Genomic DNA, 15,986 nt, shown 5'->3' with positions numbered 1-15,986 from the left:
CAACTTAAAAAATATCTAAATATTGAAAATATTCAATTTTCAAGTTAAGTTCTTAATCACTAAACATGGAAAATATTTCTAAACTCGTAATTAATAAAAATTTCTTTTAACAAGACTTTTTACCTTGTTTTCCGGAAAAATGGCAAAATTTGTGAAGATTTCTATTTGAAATTTTTCACTTTTTTAAATAATGGGTAAAAATATAATCAGAGTTGAGCAAGAAATAAAAAATTTTGAAATCTAAGTTGCTTTTCTATCTAAACCTAAGATTAAAATATAAGAAATCTTCGCTCTTTGGTTTAAGTTTACTTCTGATCTTAGAAAAATTAAGGCTTTTGGTTTAAATAATCTAGTTCTGTAAAATACTACTATTAGAATAGGTCCTATATTATTAGGTACGGAAATAACAAAGATCTTTTTCAAGGTCTTATCAGAACTTTTGAAACCTAGAATTTAAAGAAGAAGATTAAATGCAGATCCTAGTTAACTTCGAAAAAGCCTCCTTGAGTTCCTAGTTTTCTAATCAAGTATCTAAAGGTACCTAAAGTCATTGCCTAACTTGATAAGACATTTTCTGAGCCTAATCCAGGAAGATAAACCCAAGATTAAGTCCTAATCCTGTTAGAATCTAGTGAATCAGAATCCTAGGCTTCCGCTGGGCCTTTCTAGGCCCCTCGAATCACTTCCGATCGTCAAGCGATCGTGTTGAAGCGTTTATCGTCTTCTTTGTGCGCCAAATCGGCACAAAAGCCGGAGAAATTATGACGAAAATATGCAAATAGTCGTGTGATAAACATTCCCGTGCGGGGCGCGCGGCGCCCACGCTGAGCCTCCGCTCTGCACCTGCCGGAAAGGCGCCCCTTACCGATGAACACCGCCGGAGACTCCATGTCGTCGCGCACGCACAAACACTTCTTCGCACCTCACTCGCGGGGGCCCCGGAGTGCCCGCCGTGCACGCGGATCGCGAGAAAACCACTCCCGGGAGGGTTTTTCACCGTGAAAATCCACTCTTGAGCGCCGCGAAAGTGAAATCAACAGGTGTCAAAGTCAAGCAACACTTTTCCACTCACTTTCCGCACACTTGAGCCACCGGAACGCCGCGGAAAACACTCGGGGGTGCGTCACTGCAGGGCGGAGAGCACTTTTTGGTTGGGTGCATAGCGGAAATGGGGCGCTAAATGGGGTGAAAAGGGCAAAAGCCACACCGCGCGACTTCCAACGTCGAGATAAAAACACCAACTGGTGGCGCCCTCCGGACCACATGACACTCAGCGCCGTGAAGTTGGCCGCGATAGTGAGCGAAGGAGAAGAGGAAAAAAAGCGGGGAAGAGAAGAATTGATTTAGTGGTTTTTTAGCAGAAAATACAGTATTTTCCAAGTATTTTCCGTACTGCTTGATGAATTTAGTTGGTAATGAAGGGATATTGGAGGAAATCCTTGCAGATTTGGTGTTATTTCGAGAGATTTCTGCACGAAGAAGTGGGGAAAGTGCAGAAATGGCGTTCGATGTTTTCCCCTCAAATGGCGGGAGAAGCGAATCGAATGCAGAGGAAAAGTGATAAGAAATGTCGATAACAGTCAATAATTCAATGGCAAATCAGTTGAATTCCACCAGCTCGACACTTGACATACACTCTCCAGAGCCCTGAATTGCTGTTATGTAAAGAAAATCCCACTTTCGAGGACATAGAATGCGGAGGTGGCGAATCTTCTGCCCAAAATCTCGCGATTTCACGCACTTTTTTGCACCAAAAATCCAGCAAAATTGCTACTTTACCGTAGAACTTCTGCATGAAGATCTCGTAATCGATGCTCTCGGTGATTTTCCGGGTGGGAAAGTCACCCTCAAAGTGGATTCTGTACAGCACAATCTTCTTCATCGCGATTTGCAGCACATTTTCACACCATCAAGCGCGGAAAACTCACCTTCGCGCGCCACCCAATCGAACCTGTTGTCCAATTCCGACTAAAACGTGTTCTTATCTCGCCTCTCTTGCCACACATTTTTCGCGAGAACATCCACGAAAAATGTGCGCAATAAAAAGAAGTTTAGTGAAGCGCGACGAAGCGATAACATAGACTTTTTTTTATTGTTGCGCTTTTTCAGCTGAGATTTGGAGAAATTTTTCGGAATAATGTTTTTGCTAAAGGTCGTCTTGTTTTGCAAATCAAATTGTGGATTTATTCTTGTTATTCATCCGAAGACACACAATTTTTCACCTGAATAATGTACAAAATACAAACAAGATTACATTTGATGGGAATGAATTGAGAAGAACCAAGAGAGAAAAATTGCACAGATAACATCGAATTTCCTTGTTTGTCCTTGCGAAGAAATGTCGTCCCGCGGAAGGCCTGAGGACGCGCGTCTGTGGTCAGTCTGGGGGCGGCGGCTGGGCGACGGGGGCGCGCTCACGCCACCCGGATGGACTGGATGATCTGGAAGATGGCCGAGCCGCACACCACGAAGATGAAGAGCCCCAGCAGCCACGGCCCCACGGCGTACTGCTCCTCCTTGTTCTTCTGCACAGCGCCCCGTCCGGGAGACACACGAGAGAGAGAGAGAAAGCGCGTGAAAACACGTCCAAGGCAGAGACAAGAGGTGAAATTCAATACTCACAGAACTTTTGGGCACATTTCCTCGCATCGTGATGTACTTTTCCGCCTTCTCGTTGGCAATCTTCATCCTCTGCTTGGGGGCCATTCTCGTTGACTGGTTTGCGGGTGGTTTGCAGTGGGAAAAGCACTCCTAAAGTGGAGAAATATGGTTCGTCGTGAGATTTATACGTGGTTCAGGGAAAGTTGACACGTCGCTCAGTGGCTACAGCACAGCGGAGCGCTCGTTGTGCAACTTTCACGCACCGCGGCGCCACTTTCACCACGGCAAAAGGGAAAAAACCGCGACAAATAAAATTCTCCTCCGCAGAAATCCCTTCTAAATCGCATTATTGGTCTTCCAGAGCTTTCCCAAGGACATGAATTTTCAAAATCCTCGCAAAGTCCATCATTTTTCCTCTTCTGCGTAGTTGTTGTGCTTGTCCAGCTGACAGTGCGGCTGTCCAGCCGGGTTCAGTGTGCTAAGACGTCAAATTGGATGATTGAGTGCTAAAAGCATCCAAGGCGTGTTTCTTCAGTGAAAATCTCGCAAAATCAGCACTTGTCGCGGGCAAAATTATCCCAAATCGCGAGTCGGAGCTCCCGTGCGCCCCATTGCGATGGAGTTGATGTGAATAACGTGGTATTTTCATCGGGAGACCGAAGAAAATCTCTGCAGCAAATTCTGCCATTTTCAACCACCAGCGCCCCTTGCGGCGCCGTGGGCAAGCACCCTTGCCCAATTTCACGCATTTTCACGCTCTTCCCGTCGCTTTTCGCGCACTGTGTGGCCCCGCGGGCGGTGCAGTGGGGCTCGAGGGCACGCGAGGGTGTGAAATTGTGAGGTGAAGTGTGATTTTGGTGTTTTGTGCGGAGTTTGGCTGAGCCAAGACACCGCCCACTGATAACAACGTTCGTCGCTCAGCGGAGACACGCGTGAGGAAAAGCGAGGGAAAATCGCGGTGTGAGTGGAAAATTGCGCGACATTTCGCGCTGTCCGACAGTCGCGCTAATTTGGCACTGTGTGTGCGTGTTTCAGAGTGAAGACAGCCGCCGGTGGAAAATGTCGTCCGTGCCGGTGCCGCGGATCCTCAAGAAGAAGCACTTCCGCGTGAAGCACCAGAAGGTGAAGCTCTTCCGCGCCAATGAGCCGCTCGTGAGTGTCTTCATGTGGGGCATCAACAGCACCGTGAGTATCTTTTTGAGGGGTTTCCGTGCGTCGCGGGCGGTTTTTCACTGTGCCTTTCTGTGCTTTTCTGGGCAGATTAACGAGCTCAGCCATGTCAATATCCCGGTTATGCTGCTGCCAGACGACTTTCGGGCCTATTCAAAGATCAAAGTCGACAATCACCTGTTCAACAAGTGAGTAAAAGCGCCCCAGAAGCCCCAAAAACACCCCGAAACCCAAGTAATTGCGGTGCTTTGTTGCAGAGAAAACATGCCATCCCACTTCAAAGTCAAGGAGTACTGTCCGCTGGTCTTCCGGAACCTGAGGGAGCGCTTCGGCGTGGACGATGTGGACTATCGCGAGTCCCTGACGCGCTCGCAGCCGCTGAAGATCGACTCGAGCGGCAAGAGTGGCGCCCAATTCTACATGAGCTACGACAAGTTGTTCATCGTGAAGAGCCTGACGTCGGAGGAAGTGGAGCGGATGCACTCCTTCCTCAAGCACTACCACCCGGTGAGTAATCGCGCCATCGCGCGATAAGCACCGCCGCGATAATGGCGAGATTTCCGCCCAGAGAAGTCCGAATTGACGGACTTTTGGCACTTTCTCACAGTCTTTTCTTCACACTGAACAAGAAAACCTTGCTTGAAAACACAGTTTTATCACGCGAATTTGGCTGAAAATGCTCAGCATTAGGCTCAGAGTTGATTTACGACATGAGCATAGATAAGAGATTGTGATAAAGTGTGAGAAAGACTATTAATAGATGCGACTTTTGGTCAAACACGCACTGAAACACGGCGAAAAACACAGCCAAAGGCAGAGAACAATGGAAAGGGCGGGGCTTCGAAAGGGGCGTGGCTTCAATGACCTTGTAATAGTCTAAATCAATGTCAATTCCAATAATTGCGTGCAATGAATGGATTTGGAAAATAACTGTAATCACTTTGTGTGTCTGTTTTGTTGGAGATTGAAGAGTTTTTAAATTTGTCCTATTTTATGATGATATTTAATGCTTTCGAAACATGAAATTAACTCTGTGACATTCTTTATTTGATGGTTTTTGAGCTTGTGCGATGATAAATACTATAATTGAAGGGATAATAATGCAATATTTATGGAATTATTCATGAATATCGATTGAAAACATCACAAATACCCTTTATAAAGTCAATTTTCTATGCATTTTCAACTGTGAAGAAATATTTTCATCATCTCGATGGGTTTTAAGTTCAGAATTAGTGTATTTTTAAGCGTTTAAGAAGGGTATTAAAATCAATTCTTCAGTGTATTTAGTAAGATTGTCGATATTTCTTAGGAATCAAGACGATTTCTCACACAGTTTTTGGGTGTTTAGTGTGATAAAAAGCATGAAAATTGCTCAATTTAATGCTTTTATTATCTTTTAAATGCAATATTTTAAAATCGAACAGGAAATATCAATGAAAAGTGCTCAAAAAGCTTAATTTAAAACAAACAGAGACATAAAGAGAGAAATATTCGTGAAAAGTCGTTATTTAGACACATTTTCAGAAGATAAAATGCTTTATTAGTCAAATTGATTGAAGATCTTCAGAGCATTCAGTGAAATTCAATACTGAAAACATGAGAAAAGACGAAGAATTCATTTTGTTCTGTGAAAAAGACGAGAAATATCGATGTGAAGTGTTTAAATGGGCGGAGCTCGCGAGTGGGCGTGGCCTCGAGTCTAATTACTTGGCTGCAACCTTTGCAGTACGTCGTGGAGCGACACGGCAACGTGCTGCTGCCGCAGTATCTTGGCATGTACAGGCTGACGGTGGATGGCGTGCAGTCGTACTTCGTGGTGATGCGGAACGTGTTCAGCTCGCACCTGCGCGTGCATCGCAAGTTCGATCTGAAGGGCAGCACGGTGGAGCGCGAGGCGAGCGACAAGGAGCTGGAGAAGCAGCTGCCGACGCTCAAGGACAATGACTTCATCAAGTCGGGCATCAAGATACTGATTGGGGACGAAGCCAAAGAGAAGCTGCTTGCCACACTCAATGCTGATGTCGATGTGAGTTGATTTGCTTGTGCTTTTGCAGCTCTGATTTCCTTAATTTCGTCGCTTTCTTCTGCAGTTCCTCACCAAATTGCACCTCATGGACTATTCTCTGCTGCTGGGCATTCACGATTGCAATCGCGCCGAGGAGGATCTGGCCAATGAGGGGCTGCAGGGTGGCGCGCGGGGCGAAACGAGTGACAGCGAAGAGTGCGACAGTGGCGAAAGGTAAGAATTTTTGCATTTTTCCTGTGAATTGTGACGATTTCATTGGGATTTTCGCGACAGATTCAACTACAACACGCCGCCAGACTCGCCGCGATACATCGGCCAGGGACAATACAATGAGATCATACCGGAGATTGACATCTATGCCATCTCGAGTGTGCCGGAGAGGCGAGAGATCTACTTCATTGCAATTATCGACGTGCTCACGCACTATGGCGTGAAGAAGCAAGTGAGTTTCACTCTATGCAACTTTGCCATCTTGTCTTATAAGATATGAATCTTAACCTCAACTTGAGAAGTTATTTTAGTGCTTCATTTGCTCGAGTTTTTGATTTTTCAATTGAAATTTTATATTAAACTCCAATTTTTGCAAAAAATGCGCGCAAATAAGCCAAATAAACAAGGGGCAAATCACAAGGCGATTTTTGAGGAAACTTAATGTTCTCTAATCAAATAATCAATTATCTGAGTAAAATAATCAAAAAATGATTATTTTCCCAAGTAAAATTGAAAAATAACCAAATTTTGAATAAAATAATTTAAAAAAAGAATATTTTCTCAAGTAGATTTAAAAAAATAATCATATTTTGAATAAAATAATCAAAAAATTATTGTTTTCTAAATTAAAATTGCAAAATAATCAAATTTTGAATGAAATAATAAAAAAAAATTAATATTTCTGAAAGTAAAATTGAGAAAAAAAATCAAATTCTAAATAAAATATCAAAAAAAATTATTATTTTCCAAAGTAAAATAAAAAAAAATCAAAATAATCAAAATCTGAACTAAATAAATAAAAAAAAAAGAATTTTTTCTCAAGTAAAATCGAAAAATAATCAAAATTTTAATTGAAATCACAAATAATCAAATTTTGAAAAAAACGTATTCAGAAAATAATTAAAAAATAATCCAAATTTGTATAAAATAATCAAATTTTAATCAAATATTCAGAAAATAATAGAAAAATAATCAGAATTTTGTACGAAATAATCAAAATTTGAGCAATAATCACAAATAATCGAAGAAAAAGATTGAATAATCACAAAGTTATTGGTCTCAACTTGCGGAGTGATTTTCCCCTTGCAAATAAATTATTTAATTCGTTCGTTTCTCTGGAATATGATTTAATTTTGGGCATTTTAACTACTTTGCAAGATTTTAAATTGGAAATTTGCACATCTTGACAGTGAAAAGTGAGGTTAAATAAACCCTTAAAGTCATTGGAAGAGTATTTTGGTTCTGGAAATTGTGTTTTCTTGCATTCTTGAGTGAATTTACAGATTTTTCAAAGCACAAACATTGACAACAACTTTTTTAACAAGTCTAGAAGTCTTTAAATTGAGAAATTGGGCATCTTGATAGTCAAAAGTGAGGTTAAATAAGCCCTTAAAGTTTCTGAATATCATTTCAATGCACTGAAGGTCTCTTGAAATTGAGTTTTCTTACATTCTTGAGCAAATCCGTGTATTTTTCAAAGCATAAGCAGAAAAGATTTCATTTCATTGCAGAAAATATCTCAAAAAACCTTCAAAATGTTGTAAGAAACTCTAAAATTGTTACATTTTTATTGTCTTCATGGGCAAATTAGTGAATTTTGATACTTTGAGAGAATTTCTCAATTAATTTCTTATAATACAAGATTTTGCATCTTATTTAGTATGACAAGTTTGTAAAGTTGCATCGAATTGTGTGGTTAGAAATTTGATTCTTTGTGATTCATGTGAGTCAATTGACTTCTTGTCACTCTGCAATTACTGACAATTTCCCTCTCTTTTTCCCTCTTTTCTCTCGCGCGGCACGCGAACAGGCAGCCAAAGCAGCGAAGACAGTCAAGTATGGGAGCAATGTGGATGGAATTTCAACTTGTGACCCTGAACAGTATGCCAAACGATTTATCGACTTTATTGATAAGGCAATTGAGTAGAAGTATTTTGCCTAATTTACAAGCACATTTCGTGCTGATAAAAGAAAAATTGATGGAATGAAGAAGAAGAAAAAAATTGAGGAAGAGAAGTTAATTGAGATTATACAGATTTGGGGGATGATAAAGATAAGAAAAAGGGGAAAAGAAAACACAAAAACACACACACAGAAATTCTATCTCAAGCCTTCGTTGCGAATCACAAATGAAAAAATAAAATGCTGAAGCGAAAATGGAGGAGAAAAAAGTTTTTCAATTTCAAATATTCTCTCTTGAGACACTCTTTTGCTCTCAAATTCTCATCTTTTTTCTCCTGTTCTTTTTTGTATAAAAATGATAATAATAATAATAATAATAATATTAATAGTAAAAATGACAAATTGAAACTCTGTGAAATGGACAAATTCTACACAAAACAAACAAACAAAAACACTAATAAAACAATAAATCTTGTGCAATGTTTAGCGAGAATGTGAAAAGCTGAAGTTATAGAGTAAATAAAGAATAAATCCCTTAAATGAAAGGAAGAAGATGAAGAAGAAAAAAACCGTATTTAAGCCTGAATTGAAGACTTTCTATAAACAGGTGTTGTTAGAATTTTATTAATAAAAAAAAAAAGATGTGAAAAGAAGAGAAAAAGTATCAAAAGAGTGAAGAAATTCTTGGGATTTTGATGTGAAATTTAAGTAATTTTTGCGTGTGAATATTTAAATAAGGCATTCAATGCAATTCTTGAGCATTTTTCCTTTCCTCCAGAAGAAGAAAAAAATAACAACAACAATAAAAAATCACTCAAATAAGAAGAATTACAAACAGAGGGCTGAGTCTTGAAATTCGTCAAAATCAGAATCAGTGGAAATTGACTGATTTTGAGAAATTTGCGAGTTTTGAGTAAAAATCAGTCAGAAACCGAGTCAAAATTGGCTTAAAATCAATCAACTCGTGTTGACATGAGAACATCGAGTCAACACGATTGCTCAATGTCTCAATTTTAAGATTTTACTTCAATTAGAGTATCAAATGGCCATCGATGGCATCGGAAATGGATAATAGAATAATTATTCTAATTGTTTTTAATTTTATATTGATAATTTTCCTTATTATAGAGGCTCAGAGACGGAGAATGTAAAAATTTAGTGGATATTCGGATAGAAAATAGTGATTTATATTTTATAAATGTTACTATTTGTCATTTTCGCCCCCCATTTATTGCATTTTAACTATTTTTCCTTCGAAAAAGAAAACCATAATAGAGTTTAAAAATGTCAAATCTAACTCTACAATCCCGCGAATTTGTTGATTTGCCTTTCATTTGAACGCTTTTGATGTGAAATGATTTCTTTGCCGAATTCGACAAAGTATAAATTTCCTCAATACCACATTGTTCCTAACTAGTCCCTGAGAGTCCCTCTTTGCAGTGTCGAGGCAACGATAATCCAAATTTTATTATGTCATGCATAATCCTTGCCATTAACATTTTGAGTTTTTAAGGTTTCTTTCTTCTTAATTGGATGGAATTCCCAAATTCTTCGTCCTTTGCTTAGTGCTTAAGTCTCATGAATTATGAATCAATGAATTGAACATGTGAACATATAAAACAAATCTAAGTGTCATCACAAGATGAACAATTGGTTGGACGAAAAAATTGATGGAGAAATTTTTGCAAAGGGGAGGAAGTCAATCCCCATCTCGTGAGGCACCTCAAGATCGCCCGCAGAAGTCTCATTCTACTCCTGGGACTTCTCGTATAACCGCAGGAGAACATCTGTAGGTTAATAATGCACATTATTCACATATTTGTCGCCTGAAGGTTAATTTTTGGCTTTCTTAAGGCGCTGAAGACACCGTATGATGATTCTTTGGGGGTAAAAGTTAAGTTTGAGGAGCATTTTTATCATTTTCTGCCTCAAACACCTCAACTTGGCCCAAATCAAAACAAGAAAAAGACGTTTCTGCGTGCGTTCCGAAAGCATTTCCCTGATTTTGACTCAAGACTCAAGAAACTTTCAAAATTGTGATCATGTCAACAAGTTAAAAATCGATGAGGTTCTGTTGATTCTGATTTTGACCATTTTCAAGACTCAGCCCTCAGGAGAAATTTTGAAGAAAAGTTGTTCGAACAATAATAATAATTAAAAGAAAACAAAGAAAAACCACTGATGATGATGAAAAGTATTTAGAAAATAGGCGTAAAGAGAACAAGAAAAAAAACAATTACTAATTAAACTATTATAAAAAAGCTCTTTTTAAATATGTGTAAATATCTTTTTATTTTCTAATTTATTAAGTGTTTCTTCTTTTTCTACAAGTGAGATGAAATTAAAAAAAAAAACATACAATTTATGGAGGAAAAAGTGAATTTTCGAGAGCTTTTTTCTGTTCAGAAATAAATTTAATAGAAATTTAATGAATAATTAATCTTTGATGATGAATTTAAAAGAAAAATGGATTTAAGCAGTTTGATTTATAAGGTTTATTTTTGAGACTAGTCGCGCCAGATGAGCTTACAATTGATTGATTAAGAGAGAGAGAAAAAAGGTGTGAAATGAAAAGGAAAGAAAAGAGAGAAATGGATGGAAAAGATGCTGAAAAAGAAAAAGAAGTGAAGAAAAACAATTCTTGAGTCTGTGATTTTGATTTTATTTAGTGTGTTTTTCTTTATTAATTGTTTTTCCTCTCTGCAAAAAAAAAAATGAGTTCATAAGAGTTTTTTTTATTAAATGTATTTCATATAAATCAAATGCGAGAAACAAAAAGAGTATTAAGAAGATGAAGAGGAAAAAATATTGTGGAAGAAGAGCATTTAAAAAAAAAAAATGGGAATTGATTTTATTAAAATATTAAATAAGAAGAGAAATCAAATTTTGAGAAGAAGAAGAAAATCAAGTGACGGATTTTTTCACCCAATAAAATTTCCACCTTATTTTATATTCTGGTTCATTGCTGTTTATTAAACAATAAAATATTATATAATCTATACATCAATATTTTAGTGATAATTGATAACAATAAAATGAAGAAAAAAAAACTGTACTCAGATAAAAACTCATTACGATATTTTTTCTTCCTTCTTTCTTGGACTTTTCATCGGGAATTCTGCGCATCAAATCTCTTAAACACTTCTCTTAAAGGGTTCTTTTTTTCTTCTTTATTTAGGGGAGGAAAAAGGGGGAAAATTCCTTGCAATTCTTCCACGCCAAAGCCTTCGTTGTGGTTCACTTTTCCGATCGTCTTCCATCGTCTTTTTGATCTTCATTCGTCGCACAGTTTCTGCTGGGATTTCTTCGGTTTGATGAGAAAATTCTCTTTTCTTCTTTGTTGCTGAGAAATTGACACTCGATTGCACACATTAAGAGATTTTATTACAGGTCAGGACAAATCGAGTCTCAATCGCTCTGCGCGCGATCCTTTCTCCAAAACGCCGGTCAAAAGATGCTTCTTCTTAAATGCTAAAAAGGGGGTTGAAAAAGGGGGGTTTTTCTTGGGAGGAGGAAATTACGTACAACTTCTGCATGATATGTCTTAATGCGTCAGTGGGTTTTTTTCATCTTCTTCTCTCTTAAACCTTCTCACAATTGTAGTTCCTGATAAAATTGATATGTCAGTATTTATATTAACACTTTGTTTTTTTCTTAGACACCTTTTTTCCACAATATAATATAATTCACTTGTTTTTTTTCTTTCTTTATTTTAATATATAGATAAATATAGTAAAGATGTTTTTTTTGATATGCAATTTTTTTTTTTAATCCTTTATCTTGTTCAATAAGAGATATGCGATTAGATATGTTTCATTTCTTCCTTCCTTTCTTCTTGAATAATCTACGATTACACAAACAGGTAAATTTCCATTAGATAAATATACTGGTTTTGCATCTCCTTTTCTCTCTCTTTCTTTCTCTTCTCAAATATACACAATAATCAAAATTGACCTCCTTTTTTTCATCTCCTTATAATGTGTTCATTAAATACTTTGAGTTTTTCTCTCTAATTTCTATTCTAAGAGTTTCTAAGGGTTTTTTTTCTCTTCTTCATCCGTGAATAAATTCATATCGCAACATTTTTATATAATTTCACTTTGTTTTTTTCTCACTTAAATTTTACACCTTCATCTCGATCCGAAGTCTGTCGTGTTTCTTCACTTTTTTTCTCCTTATATAATTAATAAGATTCATTCTCTTAAAATTTCACCTTAAACTTCTATTCTTTGAAAATTTCTTATATCCAGTGAACTTAAGAGTTTTTTTTTTTTGGTTCTCATGTTGAAGAACGAAATCTTGATTTGTGGCTGATGTTTTTTTTGTTGGTTGTTGTTGCTTTGAAAAAGGAAATTTCGATTGATCTCTTAAGTGCTAAGATTTCTTGAAATCTTGGTTTTCTTTCTTTATAAGGTACACAACTCTTTATGTGATTTTTTTTATCAATTAATTTCTCATTTTTTTTTCTTTAGCTTAAATCGAGTTTATTAAGAAACCTCGGCTGAAACGTCTATTTTTCGGGGCTGAGGTGGGAAAAATCTTGATCTTGGGAAGATCGTCAAACACTGTGGATTTTATGTTTTTCCTTGTAAGTTAAGAGACATTCTTGGGGAATATAAGAGAGACACATATCACAAGACAAGTAGAATTACAATATAAGTTTTTTCTTCTTCTTCTTCTTTATCAATTACGCAGAAATCTTTTGTTGTGATGAAATCTCGCTTAAAATTTATTAAATCTTAGTTGTCACTCTTCAATTTCACACTAAGAGAAAAAAGCATCAGCACACAATTATTTATTTTTTCTTCTCTCAAAACTTACTATGTTAAGAATCTCTGAAGTTAAATATATTTTTTCTTTGCTTTCTTTTCTGTCTTGCGATCCCGCTTCCGTGAATTTTTTTTTTTGAAAGGGAAAAAATTGAAAAGAGTGAAGATTTTCATGTCAAATTGTTCAAATTTTTTTCATGAGGTTTTTATAAGAGTTTATAAGTGAAAGTTTTTAAAGACAGAATTTTTTTCATTTCTTTTTTTCGTCTTATAGTAAGAGAAGGTTTTTTTTTGGGGAAATAAAATTTGCGTTTCTTGTCCACTTTTTTTTTTGTTCTTATCAACCACATTTCTAATCTAATTTTCCTAAGTGTTTTCTATGTTTTATGACTATTTTTGGTGTGTTTTTTTTGTTCTCTAGATTTGTTTTCTTCTCCTGGGTTTCTTCTTGGCGCCGCGACACAGGCAAAGGGAAGTCGAATTGGTCACACCACCAAATGATGACCTGTTCTCATGTGTCAGTGTGTTTCTTGTGTGGTCAGAAGAGGTCATTCGTGAAGAATTCAGAGTCGCCTTTGGATGTCGCGCGCGCGCGCGCGTGAAAACCGCTTGAGAATTGCGATGGTTTTATATAAGTTTTTTCCTTTTTTTTTGCAAACTGTGCCCAGATAAAGGGTGTTTTTTGTCACTTTATCCACTCTCTTTCTCTTTCTTTTGATCCTCCCGAAAAGCACCACTCAATGGCCAGCCAATCTCTCGAGAAATTATCACCATTTCATCCTCTTTGTCCGTCATTCCAACCCAAAAACGCGCAAAATTAATTTTTTGAAGAAAAGGGGAGGGAATGATCTTCTTCTTCTTTCTTTTTTTTTTTTGGTTGCCCCGGAGTTTCATCATCTGCCCAAAATCCTCAGCAAAGGATGAATCTCGTCGGCGGTTTTTTTTTAGCGTTTTTCTTTCTCCTTCATCTTCGTCTTTGCTTTCTCACTCGCAGAGGGAGAAATTCTCCCCCAAATTTGGGAAAAAGGCGAATTGATTAATGATGCAGAGTGAGTGAAATTGATAAGAAGGTAGGAGAGAGATTAAGTGAGGGTAAATTAGTAAACGTATCCGTCGAAGGAGGAACCGAGGTAGGAGTAGAACTGGGGATTAATAGGGACAGCGTAGTAGAACGGGGAAGCTGGATCTGGCGCTACTCAGTCGAGGAAGCCGGTGTTGACCAGCTTCTCGAGGAAAAACTTCACATCGCCCAGCTCAGAGTCTTTGATTCCCAGTGATTTCAGCATGCCCAAATCACCATTCTCCACGGCCATGAACACCGATCGCAAGTGCTCCAAGTCGGACCTGCAAAAACACATCCATAAAATCATCCCTCATTAATCCCAGTCAACACTGTGGCGTCCATTCTTGAATTTACAACGAACAAACTCGCCCAAATTGCTAACGCTGACGTGCAAATTGTCCAGAGCAATGGAGATTATTTACTCTGACTTCCACTTCGACGGGTGAATCGAAGACTATTGAAAGTCGTTTTTGGATTGATCTTAATGTCTTCTTATCACATTGGCAAGAAATAAAGAAATACGATTTTTCTTAAAAACTCCGCATGTAGAAAATTTCTCAATGTTGCGTTGAAGAGTATGAAAAGTCGACTTTTGATAGTTTACGCCCAAGGGGCTAATCAGTCGCGCAAATTGAGACCATTAGCTTTGTGATTATTCAATCTTTTTTTCGATTATTTCGTGATTTTTACTCAAATTTTGAATATTTCGTACAAAATTCTGATTATTTTTTGATTATTTTTCAATTTTACTTTGGAAAATATATTCATTTTTGGATAATTTAATTCAGAATTTGATTATTGAGATTTTTATGCAATTTTACTTGGAATTTGTTTTTTTTTTTGATTATTTTTCAAAATTTTCTTGAGAAGAGATTTATTTTTTTTATTTTTTTCATTCAATTTTTGGTTATTTTGATTTCTTGTCATTTTATTTGGGAAAATAATCTTTTTTTTTCAATTATTTTTCAATTTTATTTGAGAAAATATCCATTTTTTGACTATTTTATTTAGTTTTTGATAATATTTTGATTTTTCTTTGTGATTGAACTGCGGGAAAATAATCTTTTTTTTTGTGTATTCAAAATTAGATTTTTTTTTGCAATTTTAGTTGAGAAAGTAATCTTTTTTTATTATTTAAATCATTATTTGATTATTTTTTCAATTTTTTTCTTGGAAAAATGATGGGCAGGAAAAATGTAAAAAGTTGATTTTTACGAATTGTTTGAAAAAAAAGTACACAAAAATTATCAAAAACCGACTTATTGTAGCAAATTTTCCCAATTCGTTTATTAATTCTTCGTATTTTAGTTAATATTTCAAACAAATAACAGTGGAAAAACCTGGGAAAAATTGCATAAAAATAGAATTGAGCAATTTTATCAATTTACTGAAAGATAACAGAGAGTTTATGGAAAAATTAGGAAAATATCTAAGCAAAATCATCTCTCAAACTTCAAATCGCTCTACTGAAAAATGACGATTTTGACTTTTGATAGTCTTCACGGCACCCGTCGACTTGCATCCATATAAATTTATAAATATGCCATTTGCACGCTGTTGCATTGTGGATTGTTGGCAAATTCAGAGTAATTGGCAAACTAGATTAGACAATAGCTTGAGACTCACTGAAATACTGTGGATTTGTGGCATAGAAACACACTGATTGTTATGCAGAATCATCATTAAAACAGTTAGTAAGAAGTCATTAAATGTTCTGAAACCCTTCTGGAAAGTTAATTAATGGCAAAATCACTAGAAACAGCTTTCATTTGGCGCAAACAGCAACAAAAAGATCCTCAAAAGCACTTGTCAAATGGCCAACGCGGCCTGTCAAACTCATACAAAATACACAAACGCCAGCAGAGACATCTGTCAGTCGAAAGAATGTCGATAGAATATGAATGAAGTGAGAATTCTCCGATGGGCAGGAAAAAATCAATTTAATCTCGTTTAAAGATTCAATCAAGCCGGGAAAAAATCACGTCAATTGACGAAAATCCACACGTTTTTTAAAGTTTTCCACTGAAAGTGTTCTGAATTGCTCAAATTGATCAGATTATGCGAAAGAAAATTCATATTCAGCGCTTTCTAGTGTCAATTGTAACTTTGTTCAGTGTTCAGGGGCGGAGCAAATAAGTGGGCGGAGCTTTAAGCGTACAAAATCCTCCTTAATTTAACTTCATGACAAAATAACAAGGCACAATTTAAATGCCAATAATTGCTATTCCTTAACGACAAACAC

The 15,986-nt window shown here is 36.7% G+C and overlaps 4 protein-coding genes across 8 annotated transcripts in view; 1 reads left to right on the top strand and 3 right to left on the bottom strand.

Annotated features, from left to right (window-relative positions):
- LOC132264957 (dystrophin, isoforms A/C/F/G/H) overlaps nt 1-987 on the bottom strand; it is a 209,724-nt gene extending 208,737 nt beyond the window's left edge. For 2 of the 5 annotated variants that reach the window (XM_059765308.1, XM_059765310.1), the window contains exon 1: nt 866-985. In XM_059765308.1, coding sequence (XP_059621291.1) covers nt 866-890 — 25 coding nt within the window. In that variant the 5' untranslated portion in view covers nt 891-985. Of the gene's footprint in view, nt 1-865 lie in introns of all 5 variants that reach the window. The other 3 variants (XR_009468550.1, XM_059765311.1, XM_059765309.1) reach the window with 3 other exon arrangements.
- A 1,171-nt stretch (nt 988-2,158) lies between these two features.
- On the bottom strand, nt 2,159-2,841 carry LOC132264540 (stress-associated endoplasmic reticulum protein 2). The gene is made up of 2 exons (XM_059764781.1): nt 2,623-2,841; nt 2,159-2,525 (listed from the first exon to the last, which is right to left on the bottom strand). The coding sequence occupies exons 1-2, from the start codon at nt 2,704-2,706 to the stop codon at nt 2,415-2,417; spliced, it is 195 nt and encodes a 64-aa protein (XP_059620764.1). The 5' UTR covers nt 2,707-2,841; the 3' UTR covers nt 2,159-2,414.
- A 217-nt stretch (nt 2,842-3,058) lies between these two features.
- LOC132265073 (phosphatidylinositol 5-phosphate 4-kinase type-2 alpha) lies at nt 3,059-8,457 on the top strand. The gene is made up of 8 exons (XM_059765531.1): nt 3,059-3,561; nt 3,637-3,786; nt 3,862-3,959; nt 4,029-4,278; nt 5,501-5,800; nt 5,865-6,013; nt 6,074-6,242; nt 7,821-8,457. The coding sequence occupies exons 2-8, from the start codon at nt 3,661-3,663 to the stop codon at nt 7,935-7,937; spliced, it is 1,209 nt and encodes a 402-aa protein (XP_059621514.1). The 5' UTR covers nt 3,059-3,561; nt 3,637-3,660; the 3' UTR covers nt 7,938-8,457.
- Nucleotides 8,458-11,062: 2,605 nt separating this feature from the next.
- LOC132265074 (IDLSRF-like peptide) overlaps nt 11,063-15,986 on the bottom strand; it is a 60,625-nt gene continuing 55,701 nt past the window's right edge. The window contains exon 5 of the mRNA XM_059765532.1: nt 11,063-14,025. Within this exon, the coding sequence (XP_059621515.1) occupies nt 13,878-14,025 (148 nt within the window). The 3' untranslated portion in view covers nt 11,063-13,877. The remainder of the gene's footprint in view (nt 14,026-15,986) is intronic.

Source organism: Phlebotomus argentipes, unplaced genomic scaffold, assembly GCF_947086385.1.
Source record: "Phlebotomus argentipes unplaced genomic scaffold, Phlebotomus argentipes genome assembly contig_2, whole genome shotgun sequence".
In the NCBI taxonomy this organism is placed as follows: Eukaryota; Metazoa; Arthropoda; class Insecta; order Diptera; family Psychodidae; genus Phlebotomus; species Phlebotomus argentipes.
This window is presented reverse-complemented; position numbering and strand designations above follow the sequence as displayed.